This window comes from Triticum dicoccoides, chromosome 3B (genome assembly GCF_002162155.2).
Source record: "Triticum dicoccoides isolate Atlit2015 ecotype Zavitan chromosome 3B, WEW_v2.0, whole genome shotgun sequence".
Lineage (NCBI taxonomy): Eukaryota > Viridiplantae > Streptophyta > Magnoliopsida > Poales > Poaceae > Triticum > Triticum dicoccoides.
Genome location: NC_041385.1, coordinates 754,199,360 through 754,220,452, shown reverse-complemented (window position 1 = coordinate 754,220,452; position 21,093 = coordinate 754,199,360). Strand labels below are relative to the sequence as shown.

General features: G+C 44.7%; 1 protein-coding gene across 1 annotated transcript; it reads right to left on the bottom strand.

The window, feature by feature from the left end:
- Positions 1-12,914: 12,914 nt before the first annotated feature.
- On the bottom strand, positions 12,915-15,996 carry LOC119282038 (CBS domain-containing protein CBSCBSPB3-like). The gene is made up of 12 exons (XM_037562403.1): positions 15,891-15,996; positions 15,310-15,480; positions 15,094-15,172; positions 14,892-15,005; positions 14,706-14,772; positions 14,498-14,603; positions 14,365-14,423; positions 14,178-14,281; positions 13,980-14,101; positions 13,793-13,875; positions 13,582-13,671; positions 12,915-13,387 (listed from the first exon to the last, which is right to left on the bottom strand). The coding sequence occupies exons 1-12, from the start codon at positions 15,970-15,972 to the stop codon at positions 13,199-13,201; spliced, it is 1,266 nt and encodes a 421-aa protein (XP_037418300.1). The 5' UTR covers positions 15,973-15,996; the 3' UTR covers positions 12,915-13,198.
- Positions 15,997-21,093: the final 5,097 nt, after the last annotated feature.

Sequence of the window (21,093 nt, the reverse complement as noted above, 5' to 3'; positions counted from 1 at the left end):
GTGTGAGACAAACTCAACTCCATTTTTTTGTAGTTTTCGTTTATAAACTAGACTAGTGATAAAACAAGAAACAAAAAGATTCGATTGCAAGATCTAAAGATATACCTTCAAGCACTCACCTCCCCGGCAACGACGCCAGAAAAGAGCTTAGTTGACGGGGTGTGAGTGAGTGCCCTTTACCTAGCCTCCCCGGCAACGGCGCCAGAAAAGAGCTTGATGTCTACTACACAACCTTCTTCTTGTAGACGTTGTTGGGCCTGCAAGTGCACAGGTTTGTAGGACAGTAGCAAATTTCTCTCAAGTGGATGACCTAAGGTTTATCAATCCGTAGGAGGCGTAGGATGAAGATGGTCTCTCTCAAACAAGCCTGCAACCAAATAACAAAGAGTCTCTTGTGTCCCCAACACACCCAATACAATGGTAATTTTATAGGTGCACTAGTTCGGCGAAGAGATGAAGATACAAGTGCAAAATAGATAGTAGATAAAGGTTTTTGTAATCTGAAATAATAAAAACAGCAAGGTAACGAGCGGTAGAAGTGAGCGTAAACGGTATTGCAATGGTATGAAACAAGGCCTAGGGTTCATACTTTCACTAGTGCAAGTTCTCTCAACAATAATAACATAGATAGAACATATGACAAGCCCTCAATATGCAACAAAGAGTCACTCCAAAGCCACTAATAGCGGAGAACAAACATAGAGATTATGGTAGGGTATGAAACCACCTCAAAGTTATTCTTTCTATTCTATCTATTCAAGAGTTCGTAGTAAAATAACATAAAGCTATTCTTTCCGCTCAATCCATCATAGAGTTCATACTAGAATAACACCTTAAGACACAAATCAACCAAAACCCTAATGTCACCTAGATACTCCATTGTCACCTCAAGTATCCGTGGGCATGATTATATGATATGCGTCACACAATCTCAGATTCATCCAACCAACATAAAAGTACTTCAAAGAGTGCCCCAAAGCTACTACCGGAGAGTCAAGAATGTGTGCCAACCCCTATGCATAGGTTCATGAGTGGAACCCGCAAGTTGGTCACCAAAACATACATCAAGTGGGACATGATATCCCATTGTCACCACAGATAAGCACGGCAAGACATACATCAAGTGTTCTCATAAAGACTCAATCCGATAAGATAACTTCAAATGGGAAACTCAGTTCATCACAAGAGAGTAGAGGGGGGGAAACATCATAAGATCCAAATATAATAGCAAAGCTCGGGATACATCAAGATCATGCCATAGAGGGAACATGAGAGAGAACACAAGAGAGAGAGATCAAACACATAGCTACTAGTACATACCCTCAGCCCCGAGGGTGAACTACTCCCTCCTCGTCATGGATAGTGCCGGGATGATGAAGATGGCCTCCGGTGATGGGATCCCCCTCCGGCAGGGTGCCGGAACAGGGTCCCGATTGGTTTTTGGTGGCTACAGAGGCTTGCAGCGGCGGAACTCCCGATCTAGGTTCTGTTCTGGAAGTTTTAGGGTACGTAGGTATATATGGGTGCAGGGGGTACGTCGTAGGAGCTACGGGGGCCCCATGAGGCAGGGGGGCGCACCCAGGGGGGTGGGCGCGCCCCCCACCCTCGTGGGCAGCCCGAATCTCCCCTGACGTGCACTCCTAGTTCCCTGGGTTGCTTTCCTTCCAAAAATAACTTCTCCAGCTGATTTCCTTCCGTTTTGACTCCTCCTGATATTCCTTTTCCTCGAAACACTGAAATAGGCAAAAAACAGCAAATCTGGGATGGGCCTCCGGTTAATAGGTTAGTCCCAAAAATAATATAAAAGTGGAAAATAAAGCCCAATATTGCCTAAAACAGTAGATAAAGTAGCATGGAGCAATCAAAAATTATAGATACGTTGGAGACGTATCAGAACCAAGGTATCAATCCAGTAGGAGACCACGAACAAGTCCCTCGTACCTACACAAAACAATAGCTACTCGCAACCAACGCGATTAGGGGTTGTCAATCCCTTCACGGTCACTTACGAGGGTGAGATCTGATAGAGATGATAAATAATATTGTTGGTATTTTTGATATAGAGATGCAAAGTGAAAAGTAAAAAGCAAAGTAAAAACAAAGCAAATAATAAAGTGATGGAGATTGATATGATGAGAATAGACCCGGGGGCCATAGGTTTCACTAGTGACTTCTCTCAAGAGCATAGATATTCTACGGTGGGTGAACAAATTACTGTTGAGCAATTGACAGAAAAGCGAATAATTATGTCGTTATCTAGGTATGATCATGTATATAGGCATCACGTCCGAGACAAGTAGATCGAAACGATTCTGCATCTACTACTATTAGTCCACTCATCGACCGCTATCCAGCATGCATCTAGAGTATTAAGTTAAAAACAGAGTAACGCCTTAAGCAAGATGACATGATGTAGAGGGATAAATTCATGCAATATGATAAAAACCCCATCTTGTTATCCTCAATGGCAACAATACAATACGTGTCTTGCAACACTTTCTGTCACTGGGTAAGGACACCGCAAGATCGAACCCAAAGCTAAGCACTTCTCCCATTGCAAGAACTACCAATCTAGTTGGCCAAACCAAACGGATAATTCGAAGAGACTTGCAAAGATAACTCAATCATACATAAAAGAATTCAGAGAAGATTCAAATATTATTCATAGCATAAACCCACAATTCATCGGTCTCAACAAACACACCGCAAAAAGAAGATTACATCGAATAGATCTCCACAAGAGAGGGGGAGAACATTGTATTGAGATCCAAAAAGAGAGAAGAAGCCATCTAGCTACTAGCTATGGACCCAAAGGTTTGAAGTAAACTACTCACACTTCATCGGAGAGGCTATGGTGTTGATGTAGAAGCCCTCCATGATGGATGCCCCCTGCGGCGGAGCTCCGGAACAGGCCCCAAGATGGGATCTCGTGGATACAGAAAGTTGCGGCGGTGGAATTAGGTTTTTGGCTCCGTATTTGATCTGTCGGGGGTACGTAGGTATATATAGGAGGAAGGAGTACATCGGTGGAGCAACAAGGGGCCCACAAGGTAGGGGGCGCGCCCTAGGGGGGGCGCCCTGCACCCTCGTGACCGCCTCTGTTACTTCTTGGAGTAGGGTCCAAGTCTCCTGGATCACGTTCGGTGAGAAAATCACGTTCCCGAAGGTTTCGTTCCGTTTGGACTCCGTTTGATATTCCGTTTCTTCGGAACACTGAAATAGGCAAAAAAACAACAATTCTGGGATGGGCCTCCGGTTAATAGGTTAGTCCCAAAAATAATGTAAAAGTGGAAAATAAAGCCCAATATAAGCCAAAACAGTAGATAAAGTAGCATGGAGCAATCAAAAATTATAGATACATTGGAGACGTATCAGGCCCAGAGATACCTCTCCGTCACACGGAGTGACAAATCCCATTCTCAATTCGTGCCAACCCAACAGACACTTTCGGAGATACCCATAGTGCACCTTTATAGCCACCCAATTACGTTGTGACGTTTGGTACACCCAAAGCATTCCTACGGTATCCGGGAGTTGCACAATCTCATGGTCTAAGGAAAAGATACTTGACATGTAGAAAAGCTTTAGCATACGAACTACACGATCTTGTGCTAGGCTTAGGATTGGGTCTTGTCCATCACATGATTCTTCTAATGATGTGATCCCGTTATCAATGACATCCAATGTCCATGGTCAGGAAACCATGACCATTTGTTGATCAACGAGCTAGTCAACTAGAGGCTCACTAGGGACATGTTGTGGTCTATGTATTCACACATGTATTGCGGTTTCCGGTCAATACAATTATAGCATGAATAATAGGCAATTATCATGAACAAGGAAATACAATAATAACCATTTTATTATTGCCTCTAGGGCATATTTCCAACAGTGGCACCTTACTTTCTCTGGCTTCTTCATCGTCTCTCCAATTTGTCAGGTCCTCCGCTTCTTCCTTGAGACCAAGAACCAAAAAAAGAAAAAGAAGCCAACTACCTCTCCACCTGCTCATTGTTATTCGGCACCTCCCAGCTCTGCCGCCCTCCAACACTAGAGAGCACATAGTTCGTGTTAGCCCGTGGCACCTCCCTTTACGGAATCCATTTTGTCGTACATTACACCAACTAAGTGATGACTTATGCTACATGTAACTCATGGTTGGATCACACACATTTGAGATGGGAGTGACTGAAAATAAATATGTATTATATTAAACTTTTATACTTATTTAAACATATATTTATCAAACTATAATGTTTAACGAGTATATTTTCTATTATTTAGCCGGCATAATTAATTATATAACAATGTTGTGAAATATTAATTATAATGTTTTTTGTTATCAATTGTAATATATATCAATGTTTTTATTTTATTTTAGATTGTGTGTTGTGATATAGTTATCACTATATTATTTTTTGGGCAAAAGGATAAATTATATAGTGCATACCTATATATTTGTATATGCGTGTGTTTAAATGTAATACCATGGTAAGATCTCTAAAGTGTAATGTCTATTTAATATTTTAATTTAATAACTATTTCTAGTGTATTATCAAGTAAGCATATTTATAAAATCATCTAGTCTAGAGTACATAAAGTGAAGTATTTGCAAATGTGTCTTGAGTTAGGTTCAATAATAAGTTCACAACATGTGCTTGCTCATGGATGGGGCATACCTCGGATGGTTATGTTCCTTATGATGGAAATATTCTTTTAGTGGGAGAGACGTTGTCATCACTAGTAGATGCTTCTGGCGATTCCGCCAATCTCAAGATTTATCAGGAGCAATTCAACTTTTCATACATACAAATACAATATTAGATATGCTTGTTTGGATGCTTGGTTTCATCTGGTGTATACATGAACTTTTGTCAATTTCTAAACAAACAGTTTTGCACGAAGTTATGCATAAAATCTGGTTAAGAAAAATTTATGTACAACTTGCATGATGTCTATAGGAGAGAGATTGTGGGATAACTAAACTCAATGTGGCTTATCAGATTTTTCTAGACGAGGCACAATACTTGCCATTTTGTTCATTGAGAAGTGATAATTGCCAGCTTAATTAGTAGAAAACCATTACAAACCAGCCACATTGTCATCGTAGAGCACAATAACAAAAGAGGCCTCGGGCTACTTGACTATATACACCGACGTCACAAAGTTGCTACGAAGAAGACATCCATTGAGTGTGTCTTCAAGGGTCATTCTCATCACTCGTCCCCTTGCCCAAGGCTTAAATGTCAATCAATAGTTTGCCAACAGAGACAGCTCTAACTTTGAGGACGAGCTTCGCAAGAGAAAAATATAGAAATTGTGCCGATCTCCGTGAATGAGCACCAAGAGCATGTCACTGTCACCACCCACCTATTAGGTTGGTTCACTCATATGCGGTACATGCTATTGGTCCGTGATGTAGACTTGCACCTTCAAATTTAGGATTTTATTTTTCATCTATATGACAATATTTTGGACTTAATGGATAATGGTATAGTGGCTATTACTATAATTTGAGATTTGGGCCCTCCCTCCTATTGGGACTTGGGGCGATTGCCCTCTTTGCCCAGCCTATGGGCCAACCCTGGCCACCCGGTAACTCTCAAAAGTTAGTGGACACTTTCTTGATCTCATGGGATTTTATATGGTATTGGAGCTAACTCGACACTTTCCTATCCATGATGATTGCAGACTCCTCCTCCGCACATCAGGCCTCCCTCTCCTAATTCTCCCCCCTTCACCTATACCATGACAGAAAATCTCACCTAATCCAATCATCTTCTTTATAAAGCGTAAGTTCTATCTACATTAAGAGGAGTGCAAAAATGGTAGAGGGCATATGAAAGTACAGTGTGCCCTTTAATTATGTTTTGGTTTTGATGATGATGTATTGGTGGGACTAATGAAGGCTCTAAGTGTATGTACATATTTTAGTCCCTTGTATGCATATTGACGTGGATCGACAATCATCGAAAATGCGAATGATCAAGAAGGACCTCTCAAAGGCTATCTAGTTTAGCATTTTTTATTTGTTTATGGATTAGTGATCCCGCAATATTTAAAAGGGGATTCTTGGGAAGCAAAGGACAAGCTCAAGTCATGATATAGATACCCATTTCCTATGACCAAAAGCCAAAAAGCCTAACCAAGTCTTAAGACAAAAGCTAGAAACGTGAAACTTTCGGTGCTCTCACTATCATCATTTAGCAATTTGACGGACTGTGTATACGTTTCACACAGCTTCTGGTATGTCCTCAAGAAAAATGACCACAAAACATATTGGTATGTGAAAGATCGTGGATGTCTCCTAAGGGGGGTGAATAGGCGCTTTAAACTAATTAAGATTTAGGCTTGAACAAATGCGGAATAAAACTAGCATTTAATTTATCAAGCATAAAACCAAAAACAACTAGCTCACCTATGTGCACCAAAAACTTATGCTAAGCAAGATAAACAACTAGGTGATAGCAAGATATATGAAAAGAAACAATATGGCTATCACAAAGTAAAGTGCATAAGTAAAGGGCTCGGGTAAGAGATAACCGAGGCACGCGGAGACAACGATGTATCCCGAAGTTCACACCCTTGCGGATGCTAATCTCCGTTTGGAGCGGTGTGGAGGTACAATGCTCCCCAAGAAGTCACTAGGGCCACTGTAATCTCCTCACACCCTCGCACAATGCAAGATGTTGTGATTCCACTGAGGGACCCTTGAGGGCGGTCGCCGAACCTGAAAACTTTGGCAACCCTTGGGGGCGGTCACCGGTACCCGTCAAATTTCTCGGGGCGATCTCCACAACCTAATTGGAAACCCCGAGCTTGTCCGGAGCTTTACACCACAATGATTGAGCTCCGAACACCACCAACCGTCTAGGGCACCAAGTCACCCAAGAGGAACAAGCTCAAGGGTACCAAGCACCCAAGAGTAATAAGCTTCTCAACTTTTCACTTCCACGTATCACCGTGGAGAACTCAAACCGATGCAACTAATGCAATGGCAAGGGCACACGGAGTGCCCAAGTCCCTCATTCTCAAATCCCACCAAAGGAACGAAAGCTATGGAGGAAAAAGAGAGGAAGAACAAGAAGGAGAACACTAAGAACTCTAAGATCTAGATCCAAGGGGTTCCCCTCACATAGAGGAGAAAGTGATTGGTGGAAATGTGGATCTAGATCTCCTCCCTCTTTCCCCCAAAAACTAGCAAGAATCCATGGAGGGATTAAGAGATAGCAAGATCTAAGAAGGTCAACAATGGGGGAAGAACACGAGCTAAGGGGATAAGGTTCGCTGGGGAAGAAGACCCCCTTTTATAGGACGGGAAAATCCAACCGTTATGTGCGCAGCCCGCACACGAGCGGTACTACCGCTCTGGGAGCGGTACTACCACTACCTACGGAATGCCAGGAAAGAAGAAACAGGGGAGAACAGAGTGCCGAGTGGTAGTAGTAGCGGTGGTAGGGGCGGTACTACTGCCTCTACTACCGTTCCTACTTCCGCTTGTCCTGCTGGGTCTAAAAAGGTTGCACGGTAGAGACACAGAGGCACTACCGTAGAAATCGGCATGAAAAGTCAAGACCCCAGCAGTAAGCGGAACTAGCAGCGGTACTACCGCTGCTGCCCGTGGTACTACCGCTTGCAGCTCTCTACCACTTCTAAAGTAAAACAGATACACCAAGAAAACTAGAACTGTCATAACTTCTGCAAATGAGCTCCAAACTGAGCAAACTCAAGCTTGTTGGATAGAAGACGACGAGTAGCATCCAACAGCGAAGGTATGCCTAAGATATAGAGGAGTGAAACCTCCAAAAGAGAAGAACTATCATAACCTCCAACAGCAAAAATATCATAGAAGATGCATGTGAACTTTGTTTTCTATGAACTCGAGCTTGTCGTCAAGATGACCATAAGCTCTAACACTCACAAAGAGAACAGAAAAAAACCAACATCGAAAACATCATAGAAGATGCATGTGACCTCTGTTTTCGATGAAGTCGAGCTTGTCATGAAGATGACCATAAGCTCTAAAACTCACATAGAGAAATACCAAACAAGAACCAAGAAAGATGATGCAAGGATGCAATGGTTTGAGCTCTCTATGAACGATACGATCAAGCTACTCATCGAGAGCCCCCCTTGATAGTACGACAACTGATCCTATAACCCGGTCTCTCAACAACCACCATGAGACCGGTAAAACATAAACCTATCAAGGGCAAACCTTTGCCTTGCACATAGTCCACTTGAGCTAGATGATGACAATCTTGACTCCCTCAAGTTGGACCACCTTTCTTGATTGCGTTGGCTCGATGAAGGCTAGTTGATTGCCCCCCATACTCCACTACGGGAGAGCCACTCTTCGGCACATATTCACAAGTCCATTGACACCACAATGGACAACAAGCTTCAAGCACTTGATCTCGTGATGCTCCACTTGAACTTGCACACCGCAATCTTGATGACGATCACCACTTGATGCCATCCTCTCAATGGGTTGTATGATATCTTCCTCTTGACTCAAGCCCATGGAAACATTCCTAACCCTACATAGAACTCTCACGTATACCATGGGTTAATACACAAAGCGTAATGGACAATGCTTACCATACCATGGATCACTTGATCCCTCTCGGTACATCTTCTACGCTTTGTGTGTTGATCAACTTGAATCACTCTTTGTACTTAGTCTTGATCAACCTTGAATCTTTCTAACTCACTTCATTTGGATGATGTCTTGAAGGTAAACATGAATGATTACACAATCTTCTTCTTCTTCAAGACATGCTAGCAATAAGCTCAACACTCACATGACCAATATTTGGATAATTCCTCAATAGCACCTTGGTCAACTCATAAACTCCTTGAAACCAACACATGGACTTCAAGAAATGCCTATGAACAAATCATTCAAATATAACTCAATGCAACCATTAGTCTATAGAGAATGTCATCAATTACCAAAACCACAAATGGGGGCACCACATGTTATTTCAGTATGTCCCACTATCATCATTTAGATGTATTTTGCGCCAAGAGAAGCTTTCTTTGGTTTGTGAATATGCATGTAAACCAACTTGCAGATAATGGTACCATGAGATTTTGTGAATGTTACTTCTGGTTACATGTTGTGTTCTTGATTCCCGATGCCTTTATTAAATGTTATTTTCTGAATTCAAAGGCTAGTTTCTCTCTCTGCTTAGCAACTACTCCAAAAATAATGGTATTTTCCAGCTTTGATTGTAGACTGGACCCATATGGATGGCCTTATGAAGGGAGTGATTGGATCTGGTTTATCTGACACTTCCTTCTGTACATCATAGTTGGCAGGGATGTGGAACAGTACGATGATATATACTGCTTCTGCTGGTGTTGGGACTATAGAATAATATTGAAATCTCACACCAACATCTCTGGGGTTTCAGTTGCACGGGAGACGCCATTGCCCTGGCGTTTACCCCTGGCCAACATGTTGGTCGCGTGCACTGACCACCTGACGTGACATTGAAGGAGACGTTGAAGTCTTTGGAGTTTGGCAGGGATGTGGAACAGTACAAGGTTGGGGAAACACTGAAACCACAAGTTCCGCATGTTTAGTTTCTTTGGTTGTCGAGTTGGTGGTTCCTGAATGACTGATGGAACTCAAGGTGTAGTGTTAGAGTAAATCCAGCAATGGAATGCCAAATATCCCCTGTTCAAGAATTCATTCGATTAACCAGTTAACTTGCCGATTAATCCCTACTCGTAGGGTCATCGAGTAGCCGATTAACTGATTAATCGCTCGAATAATTGATTAAATGGCCGATTAACTTGCTGATTAGCCTATTAATCCCCTACTCGTCAGCCAACCGAGCAGCTACCAGTTAACGATTTCCTCAACAATGCAAATATCATGTTGGAAAGGGAAGTGCACCCAAATGAAGTCTCAGGATCTTGCACTAGAGACGATGAGCGCGGGTTCAGATCAGATGGTGTGGAGACTAACATTGGATACACGGGAGTTTAGACAAGTTGAGAGCATAGACCAAAGAAATTGTTTTGTTTTCATGTTGAAATGGAGAGATTGATCATGTTTAAAGTGAAGCAGGGGAGGCAGGAGGAAGATGTATGGCAACTGCATGTCTGCATCCATCGCCTCCCAAAGTGGACACTCACCACACTGTAGTCTAGCGACGAGGTGTCCCTTTAAAGAAATCGACGGCCGAAATCACTGTTTTGACCTTAAACACAAAGATTAGCACGATTTGACCTCGTCTGAAAATATTATTCTGAGTTGATTTTTTTGGTCACGCTAACATCTCTAGGGATTCAGTTGTATGGGGGACACGTCTGCCCTGACGTTTCCCCCTGGCCAATGTGTTGCTCACGTGCGCTGACCATACGACATGACACTGAAGGATACGTCAAAGTCTTTGGTGTCTTCCCTGAAGTTACCAAACATGTAAGTTCATGCCCAGGCGAAACGCCAGGGTTCATGGGTTTCCCGTGTTCAGATCAAAAATGACATGCATGCGCATCTGTAATGCCGATGAAAAAGGCCCGGGCAACTATATAGTAAGATGAGAAAAATCTCTTCTGTATGAGATGTCAGTTTTACTTGTTCCTCAAGTAAAGATGTCATGTGTATTCAAAATCCTACTATTATACACGTGTCAATTTGTCAATGGTGTGGCTCCGGTGATTTCACCCTCGGAACTGCTCCGTCTATAAATAGCCACCCCTCCACTATTTGTTCGTGGCTGCTCCGAGTCATTGCATGACAAGTGTCATTTAGAGCAACCTATCCTCCGAAGCATTTGAGATAATCCTGAAGAATTTGTTCTAAGTGAACCAAAGACTTATTATGTTTGAAGACAGTAATCTTCTAGACGGTTTTTCTGAGCACCCAAGGGTAAATTGTGGATTACCAAATACCCTGCCATTGTGCTTAACTCTAGAAAATAACGAGAAATTCAACAAAAAAAACTCTATGGCATTTGACCAAACACCTGTCAAGCGTCCACCATGGACGTCGTCGACAAGGGGGCGGAGGGTACCTGGCTACGGACAAATCCTGGGTGAACGACAGCGTAGTCCAATGTGGGCAGGCGCGTGAGTGGGGGCTGCGGGCGTCCGAGCATGACTAGGCGATGGCCGGAGAGGTACAACGACGGTGTCAGACTAGGAGGGCGTGGATGCAAAACAAGGGGGGCAGGGGCATAGTGAAAGAAAAGTGAACCGGGGGTGTCAGACTCCTACATGACGGCGGTGCAGACTTCCTCTCGAAACAGTCTTTCGCCACGCTTTGTATGTAGAGCAACAACCGAAAAAGTACATGGATTGACAACAGGTGATGAGGTAACCCTCATACAACACAGATCCTAGGATAACCAGTTCACGCAAAACGCATATGACTACGCTACCGAAAAGAGTGCACAACAAGATCTGAGTACAACGCCATGCAGCACCCTAAAAAACTAACTCCACGACAACGCTCTTAGGAGGAATAACGGCGATAAATGTCACCGCTGCCGAGTCCACCACGAACAAGGTTTTCCCTCGGGAACCTGGCGCGGAGAGGATCACCACAATGATGTCTTCAAGAAGATAGGGGCGCCCGAGAGTGTCGCCGTCTTCGGCGACAAAGCGCGGAGTTTTCGCTTGGCAACTCCCCCATGCCTCAGAACTCCAGATCCGGATCATGGTGTCTCCACTGCCAGTGACAGAGAGCGCCCCCGAGCCACCCGCCGCCCACACAATCAAGAGAGAAAGCCATTACTGTCACCATGGTGCCCGACGAAGAGCCAACCACGCAGACCGTAATCCGAGGCCGCCATCCCGGCATCCATGTTTGAGACACCACTCACCGCCCACATTATGGTGCACCCACCACCATAGCAAGAGTAAAAGGTGTCTCTTTTCACTCCTAGCCCGACATCAGTCGCAGAGTATGGGTCGGCAACTCCATGGTAGGAGACACCCACGCATGCGTCTCCAGCCAGTCCTGGTGGACCGGGGGGAGACACAACTCCGTGACTACTGTGGCTCCTGCAAAGGCCTCTCAGTTTGCGTCTAGTTTGCAGAAATTCGACAACTGAACTGGTCCACAAACAAATGGGGTACCGTCTTTGATGACAAATTTTAGCCAGACAGCTTGATCCGAACGAATGCGGACATTTTGAGGGGAGATGCCATTCCTCTTTCTTTGTACCTCCACAAGGATCCGGTCCGGTTCCGGCACGACGCCCATCCTCTGCGTCTGGTGCCGCGACTCGGAGCAGTCTCGCCACCGAAGCGTTTAAGATAAAATCAGCCTGAAACGCCACGCCGCCTCCTCTGCCTCTGTCTCTGTCTCTGGTACCGGTAGTTTCCCCGCCGGCAGATGCGCTCCCCTCACGGGCAGGCACATGCACCATGATGCACTACCTATACCAGCGGGAGATCCAGCGGGAGAACCGGCGGCGGAGCCTCCTGCTCCGGCAGATGGAGGAAGGCCACGCCGAGCTGCTCAACTGGCCTGCTCTGATCCAGCGCGGACGATATGCGCACCACCTTAGGATCATCACCAGGGTACACTCCGTAAATCACCACCATCTATCTATATATCCATCTTTTTCTGTCTAATATGTAAGTATTGAATTTGTGTGCTGAATTGCCTTTTTCAATTGCAGTGCAGTACGGCCGTGGGCCTGGCGATTCTAGTCTACGTGTTGGTGCTCAAGTACAAGTACCACCTGCCCGAGCTGCAGGATCCCATTGACATGGGGGCGTGTGTGTTTGTAGCTCTCTGCTTCATGCCATCTCGCTACCTCTGTACTCAAGACTAATTAACCCACATCCGAACTTGGCTTCTTGCTTGCTTGCTTGCTTGCTTGCTTGCTTGGAGGATTAGGCTGGTTCATCATCTCCGTAGGACAAGTCTTGGTTCAGGCAGCAATTTGCGATTCAGAATATCAACTGTTGAGGAAAAAACAGCCATTTGTGTGTTTCAGGCATGCATGGCTCGTCCCTAGATATTATGAACCCCTGTTGTCACAACTCACAAGTAGAACGCCCAAGAAGAAAAACACACTCTCTGAACCCAGTTACTACGAATGCAAACCCTGGAAGAAAAATAAAAAATCTCATACAGGCTTGGCCACGGCTTTGCTGCCGGTGTGAGCCTCTAAGTCCTGTGCAAGTGCATCTTTACAATGTTGAATCAAGTATGTTTCAAGTCAGACTGTCAGAGCTCGGAGCGTCTCAAGTAGGCAGTTACCACGACGCCGGCGACCGCAGCCGCGCCGGCAACAATCCCCAGCCCGACGGACGATGGCCAGCCTCTCCACGGCACCGAGGCATCTACAGGCAACGAGGAAATGGACACCGCCCCGGTCTCGGTCTCGGAACCGTCCTCCATGTGCAGCCTCAGAACCTGAAACAGGAAACCGAAATGTCAAAAAAGAAACAAGTTGTTGTAAACCTCAAATTAAATTACTGAAACTAATGTTGCAAGAAGAAGAAGACGACGATGAATGCATTAAAAATGCTCTAGGCTCTAGCTGTTGCGCATAGCTAGGAAGGATGCAGATCAAGTTACTGTTCTAGAAAAGAAGAGTAAAATCAAACCTTCCATCCGGCTGATCTTGCATGCTCAATTGCCGCAACGAGGTCACCATCAGTGGCAAGAAGAACTCTGTCACCTTCATCATCATCATACTGTTCGAAATAATTTCAAGTGGGATGTGAAAAGATACAGAAGTACAAGCTTTGGTTTGCCCTATTGCTCACTTGAAGGAAGGGGAACACAGTACTGCATAAGCAAAGCTCAACCTCTTACCAGAAGATTTACATTCGCCTTCTCGTTTTCCATTCCCAATCTGTATGCAACAGCAGACACAAGCTCATCCAAACTCTCTGAAACTGCAGAAAGGGGGTCCATAATCAGAACTTCAGGCAGGCAAGCACTTTATAACACTTCATCAACAAAACCAGAGACAGGAAAGTAAGATGAGAAATGCCCCAACCGCAACTGAATCTGTGCATCCGTCCTTTTCTGTCTTCAATTTTGAAAGAGAACGCGTTGCCGACATGAGGGGGTGTTTGCTTCCCTTCAACACTGTCTGACGCTGCCGTACGAGACTCTTCACTGCACTACATAACAAAAGACTGATCAAATGATCTTAAAAAATGAAAGAGTATAAGCAAATAGAAAAATAACAAACCTATGCTCGTCATATTCCTCTGCTGGATGCAAGGCAAGAGCTGAATCCCAAAACTTCTGAACCATAGCATTTGCCGTATCATTTCGTCCGGAGGCTCCCTCAACCTAACGAAAACACGATGAGATACTGCAAATTAATGAAATGTGTAGTAACCTCCCTTGGTTCTGAAAATACAATTCATTCTTACCATGGAGATGCTTGCGTGGGCTAACTGTAGAGCATCCAAACAGGCGACAATCTGTCCTCCTATTCAAAGATTTAACTTAGACATGTACATAGAAAGGTACTCCTCTTTACTGCTAGAATTCAGTAGTACTTGCTTTTGTTTGCAACAGGAATATAACGAAATTTGCCATCTTGCATTGACTGTAGAGCCTCGAGGATTGATGTGTCCAGTGTGGCACAACCATGACTTGCAGTCATAACCTTGGAAAGATAACAACATATTTAATCAACTAGTGAAAAAAATAATGAACAAAATCATGATCTGTCAAAATGTTGGTGCTTCAGTTTTTTTTTTTACCATACCTTTTCTACGAGGGTTACCTCGGGGGACAGACTTTGTGCCACTACTCGCAAGACCAGATCCATGGAGCTGCAGAATACCCATATTCTTAGAATGGAAAATATACCATAAATTTATCCTACTATATGAGTGATAGTACTTGACAAATGGGAAAATTTAAAATGTACACGACTTAAAAAAGAACATACGTGAGGATCCCTTGCAATATGTTCCCTGTCATGACAACCACTGAGTTAACTCGGTATTCTCGCATCTTTTTGGCCGCCACAGTTACTAGATCTAAAGGAGATACCACTGGAACACTGCAAAGGGTAAGAAGTGGAAATATTCAGTCATAAAAATAACAGCAAAAAACCGCATCATGCATTTTCCTGGCAGTAGCAATTTGACCTGCTATTTTCAGATATGATAGTTGACAGAGAAGGTTTGAACATCTGGTCTCGAAGATTTTCTATGAATGCGTGCGGACCTGATGTAAGGACCCAAAATATGACATCAGCTAGTAGTTAGCAAAAGATATCTGAATGGAATGCATCATGGGCGGTCTTTAAAATTGGAATAAGTAGCAAACCTAATCATATGCTAAAATAAACTGAAGAAAGAAACCTGCAAATTCATTTCCCCACTGCCGTTCAACCCCTTCCATGGCAGCTGCTATAGCACTGCCTTGTTCTGCTGCCTGCTCCATTCTTGAAATTGCATCCCAGAGGAACTTGGTAATGTCCAACATGGCAGTGACTTCACCATTTTCCACCACAGGAAGATGCCTAAATTTGCCTGTACATGAAAGCCATGTGTCTGAAAGGAAAATCACAGAGACAAGATACTATATATCTATAAGAATGTCAACAAAGATGTTAGCAAGAAAACGTGTCGGGAATTTCTTAAGAGAACATTTCTTGCCTTTGGCTATTAGGCAGGATCTAAAAAAGCTTACTCATCATGATCTACCCTCAGTTCGAATGGACTACATGTTTTGTCAAATCCCCTATGAATGATATGGGACATGGGAGCAATGCTGACCCATCAGGCTGTGGCTGTACAGTCATGATAAACTGAACTTGCTCTCACCCATCACTGACAACCGATCACTGGATAAAACTAACTAATAATGTTCGTACTGAAGGTAAAACTAGCAACAAATACTACTTCACTAATTTGGTACTGGAGAAAAATAAGGAGATGACCTTGGACCATCTTCTGCAGTGCCTCGGTGGCCGATGAGTTGGACATGACGAAAACCGGAGTCCGCGTCATCACCTTGGCCATGCTTGTTTCCTCTGGCCTCAGACCCTCGGCTATCACTCGACCCGATATGTCCTGCGGAGAAAAGCAAACAAATGCCACATGAAAAACTTGATCCTAATCTCTAATGTCATCATACAAAACCTGATGCTGATGCACATCCATCATTGACGATATTACTCTGTTTTTCAACGGTTCCTCCTCCTGATATAGTACATATACTGGTTCTCAGTTGGCTTACCTCGGCCGTGAGGATGCCGGAGAGCACCCCTTGCGCGTCGGTGAGCAGCGCGGCGTCGGCGCGCCTGGCGGCCATCCTCCGGCACGCCTCCGACACCGCGGTGGCCTCCGGGAGAGTCAGCGCCTTGGTCAGCCGGAGCTGCTTCACCGTCCTCTCCTCCAGCGACCTGTGCGGCACACATCAATCTTCAGAATCGAAAGCAGGGGGCGGCTGGTAACGACGATCGGAGGCGGGCGGGCGGGCGTACAGGGGTGGCGCCTGGGCAGGCTTGGAGCTGGTGGAGGCGGCCGCGGCGGCCTTCCCATTGGCAGGGGCGGGGGGTGGGGGGCCTGCGGCGGAGGAAGGCGGCGTGGTGTCGGCGAGGCTGCGGCGCGGCCATCGGCATCCGGCGGTGGTGGCGGCGGCGATCGCGGGTCTGGTTTGAAATGGAGTTGAAGGCAAGGAAGACAGAGTTAGCGGGGAGCAGAGCAGATCAGAAGGACAGGAAGCGCGTCGCGTGCTGCTGCAGCGGACGTGGAGGAGCTGGTCCGGATGGGGCCGTCGGGGCTTCCGTGGCGGCTCACTGGTCCGTGGGGTCCGGAAGCTGTGGGGTCAGTGTGTCGGTGAGGTACGCCGCGGAACGACCAGAAGGTGCGCGCGCAGGTCGTTGAGCCCGTCCAACCGTCCGGATACTCTGTGGTACCAACCATACGGCCTAGTCCGTAACAGCGGCCCACCGGATGTGATATTACTCTCTCTCTCTCTTTTCGGGAAGTGATATTACTCTCTCGAAGCAGTTTTCCTCACTCTTTATATCTATATATTTATCGAAAAGACTATATCTAAAAAATATTGTGCGCCCGGGATTCAAACCGGAGACCTTTTTCTTGCATCGAAGGCGCAACGCAATGACCAAATGTGACGGCTAATTGTTGTGACCAAAGTCGAGTTGTCATATATTTCTATATAAGCTCTCGCACGTGTAATTAACTATACTGGGCCTCGGCCAACGCTTCAGCTGTTGGGCCAGTTGCACCAGCGCGCCCACGTAAACCATCGACGTACAAAAAATAGAGCCCACCCCATAGTATTAATGTTTGTGGATATTTCATGTTGAATAGTCCCACATAGATCAAATCAAATGATTCCCACCAATTTAAATTAGTTTAACAAGATTGCCTGGTGTGAGCTAATTATACGGATCCTACATGCAAGATGAGAAGTGCTTTGCAGGCTGCATGATACAGTGAGCTAGGATATTTACAAAGTGGCCTAGGAAGTTGTGGCGTCCATGTGTGCATGCACGCAATAATGATTATGCGTTGCATTCTTTAGCAGGACGGTGTAAGGACATTTTTTTTTTCCCGTTGCAACGCACGGGCATGTTTTGCTAGTCAATATAAAAAGACCCAAAGAGGCAGCATTAAATCAGGTCAATCCAATGACTGAAGCTGCTCCAATGATGAGCGCTCAACACGTTTAGTGTGCAGTTAACATCATATCAAATATTAAGGCCAATACTAATCACATAATTTATACACAAATAATATCATACCTAATATTTACATGTAATTAATATATTAACTGATATCAACGTGCATTGCACGTACACATTTACTAGTTATAAATAAAGGCACAAATAGCCGAACCGATACAAAGTGGTGAGGAAACTCTCATACAAGCAGGTCAAAGAAAAAAACGACACCGAGCAAGTGGCACAAGTACCACTAACCCAACTGAAAGTGTGTTACGTTGACTAGAGGGGGGGTGAATAGGAGATTTTTATGAATTCTTCACTGAGGAATTTCAGGGTGAGGAAATTCCTAAGCGAAGAACTACTTGCAGCGGAATAAGTACCCAGGTATAAGCAAAACAGATTAACAGCATAGTCATCATGATGAAATGAAAGACGAACACAGAGTACAAAAAGCGTAAACACACGATAAGTAGGATGAAGACAAACTGACTGAAGAAATAGGATTGAGGAATTAGAGAAAGTCTTCAGTCAAAGTCTTCAAACAGTAATGATTAGGTACATCAACACATAACTGAGGAAATGAAAGGGTTGAGGAAATAGAACCAGTTGGCTTGGGAAGACAATGATTTGGTAGACCAGTTCCAACTGTTGTGACAGTTGTACGTCTGGTTGGAGCGGCCGAGTATTTAAACTCGAGGACACACAGTCCTCACCGTATTCTCCTTGAGCTAAGATCACATAGACCTTGCCCAACGGTAGTGGTAAGTCTTCACAGGTGACTTCCAAACCTTCACAAACTTGGTCACTCGGCAATCCACAATTTCTCTTGGATGCTCAGACCATGACGCCTAACCGTTTGGAAGATACACAGTCCTCAAAGGTAACAAGCGTCGGTTCCACACAGGAACAATCTCTTCAGTGATGCTCAATCACTTTGGGGTTTGTAGGTTTGGGTTTGGGATTTGGGTTTTCCTCACTTGATGATTTTCTCTCAAAGTCATCGGAGGATGGGGTGCTCTCAAATGAAAAGTGTCAGTTTCTCTCGGAGCAGCCAACCAGCTAGTGGTTGTAGGGGGGCGGCTATTTATAGCCTAGGGAGCAGCCTGATATGATAAGACATAAATGCCCTTGGCAGATATGACCGTTAGGTGGTAGGATATTTTGGAACAGCTGGCGTGCGGCTCAGCAACGGTCGGATATTTGAGGTTCGAATTCCTGAAGGCTATCATGTACCTCACTGTGTAGGCAATTCGCACTGCCGAATTCCTAACTCCTCAGTCAGAACAAATTCCTCAGAGACCAGAAGATCTTCGTCTCTGTCACTAAAGAAATTGACTGAACAGATATGAGATTCCCAATGGCTTCACTCGAAGGATTGGGTAGGTGTAGGATTTTGAGATGAGCATCACTTGGAAATCTATTTCCTTAGTATTACCTCGACCCCCTTTAACAGTACGGTGTTTCCTATGACTCAATAAGAAGAAAATGAAACTACGAAAACAAAAGTCTTCACGCTTCAGATTCCTCGCATGAATATCAAAGTCTTCATGGTCACACCAATTTCTTCACTTTCAAAATCTTCAGGAGAACCAAAGTCTTTAACCAAAGACATTCATTTTTAGGGGTCGGCGTTTACTGTAAATATCAAACTCCCCATTGACTTATAGAGCCTGTGTACACTCACAAACATATTAGTCCCTTACCTATAAGTCTTCAATACACCAAAATCATTAAGGGGCACTAGATGCACTTACAATCTCCCTCTTGGTGATTGATGACAATATAGGTTAAGTTTTCAACGGGGATAAACATATGAATTGAAAGTACTCAATATTGAGGAATTTGATTGCAAGATATAGAAGAACTCCCCATGAAGATGTGCATAGTGAGGAATTTGCTTTTTGAAGCAATGCACATTTGAAGAGTAGAATCATGGAGAACTCCCCCTATATCTTGTAATCCATACACGCATTTAACATATGAAATGAAGAGTTTGAAACGCATGATGAAATATGGTGACTGATGTAATTCAGCATGCGTGCATAACATTGATGAGGAAATAGCATGCAGAAAAACAGAGCAAAAGTATCAGGTCACCATCGGACTTAAGTTTACAACTCAATCAACAAAAACTTCAGAAGAGTGAGAGTTGCAACTTAACAAGAAAAACGCCCGTATATATAGACCCGCTTGAAGACTAACTCAAATTTCTCCCCCTTTGTCATCAAATGACCAAAAGGGACAAAAAGTGAGGACTAACGCCCCTGAAGAATTTCTTCACGAAGTCGAAGGAGGAGCGCTAGCGTTGGGGGGGTCATCTGTTGGAGTAGGGCATGCCGCAGTGTCGTCCAGATCTTCATTTTCGTCAGTATCACGGGATGAGGAATACGAACTGGGCACCAAAGGAGGAACTTCAACTTTCTTGAATTTCTTCGGTGGAGGCTTAGCCCAGCCGAAGTCCTGCTTGAAGCTCATCTGCTTGAGATCCTCATCACCGTAAAGGTGAGACAGTATAGCCCAGGTGTGATCAAAAACTTCATTGAGGTAGTAGTGGTTCTTCTTCACTGAATTATATGTGGCAGTCATGTTGTGAAGAATTGAACCAAACTGACGTTTTACCCATTTGTGATTGCGATCCACCTTTTGATGAAGACGGAGGAGAAGCTCACGGTCAGTCATCACCCTTGTAGTTGTTGCCCGAGGACTTTGCTTGGATGCATTGGCGGCAGAATCATGAGTAGTAGAGTCATCATTGGTGGAGTATGAAGCAGCTTTGCGAAACTATCCATCCAATGGTCGAATGCCCTCATCGATAACAGCAGTGGCCTTGCCCTTTTCATCAGCCGAGGAAAATGTCCGCTTGAGAACTTCAATCGGGGGCAAGTAGCTGCCATGGTTGAGTGTATCAGCTTTATAGTTGAGTGAAGACCTTGATCTGAGGAATCTCATAATCCAGGGAGCGTAAGGCTTCAACTCAAACGGGGACATTGCTGTTAGGGAACGTAGTAATTTCAAAAAAAATCCTACGCACACACAAGATCATGGTGATGCATAGCAACAAGAGGGGAGAGTGGTGTCCACGTACCCTCGTAGACTGAAAGCGGAAGCGTTAGCACAATGCGGTTGATGTAGTCGTACATCTTCACGATCCGACCGATCCAAGTACCAAGCGTACGGCACCTCCGAGTTCAGCACACATTCAGCTTGATGACGTCCCACGAACTCCGATCTAGCAGAGCTTTGCAGGGGAGTTTCGTCAGCACGACGGCGTGATGACGGTGTCGATGATGCTACCGATGCAGGGCTTCGCCTAAGCACCGCTACGATATTACCGAGGTGGAATATGGTGGAGGGGGACACCAAACACGGCTGGGAGAGATCAACAGATCAACTTGTGTGTCTAGAGGTGCCCACCTGCCCCCGTATATAAAGGAGCAAGGGGGGAGGC

Excerpts from the sequence above, each read along its gene's own strand:
- LOC119282038 (XM_037562403.1), bottom strand. The coding sequence starts at position 15,972 with ATGGCCAAGGTGATGACGCGGACTCCGGTTTTCGTCATGTCCAACTCA. Across the intron at positions 15,006-15,093 it reads ATCATATCTGAAAATAGCAG|TGTTCCAGTGGTATCTCCTT; the intron begins GTCAAATTGCTA and ends TACCCTTTGCAG. Across the intron at positions 13,876-13,979 it reads GATGCACAGATTCAGTTGCG|TTTCAGAGAGTTTGGATGAG; the intron begins GTTGGGGCATTT and ends CCCTTTCTGCAG.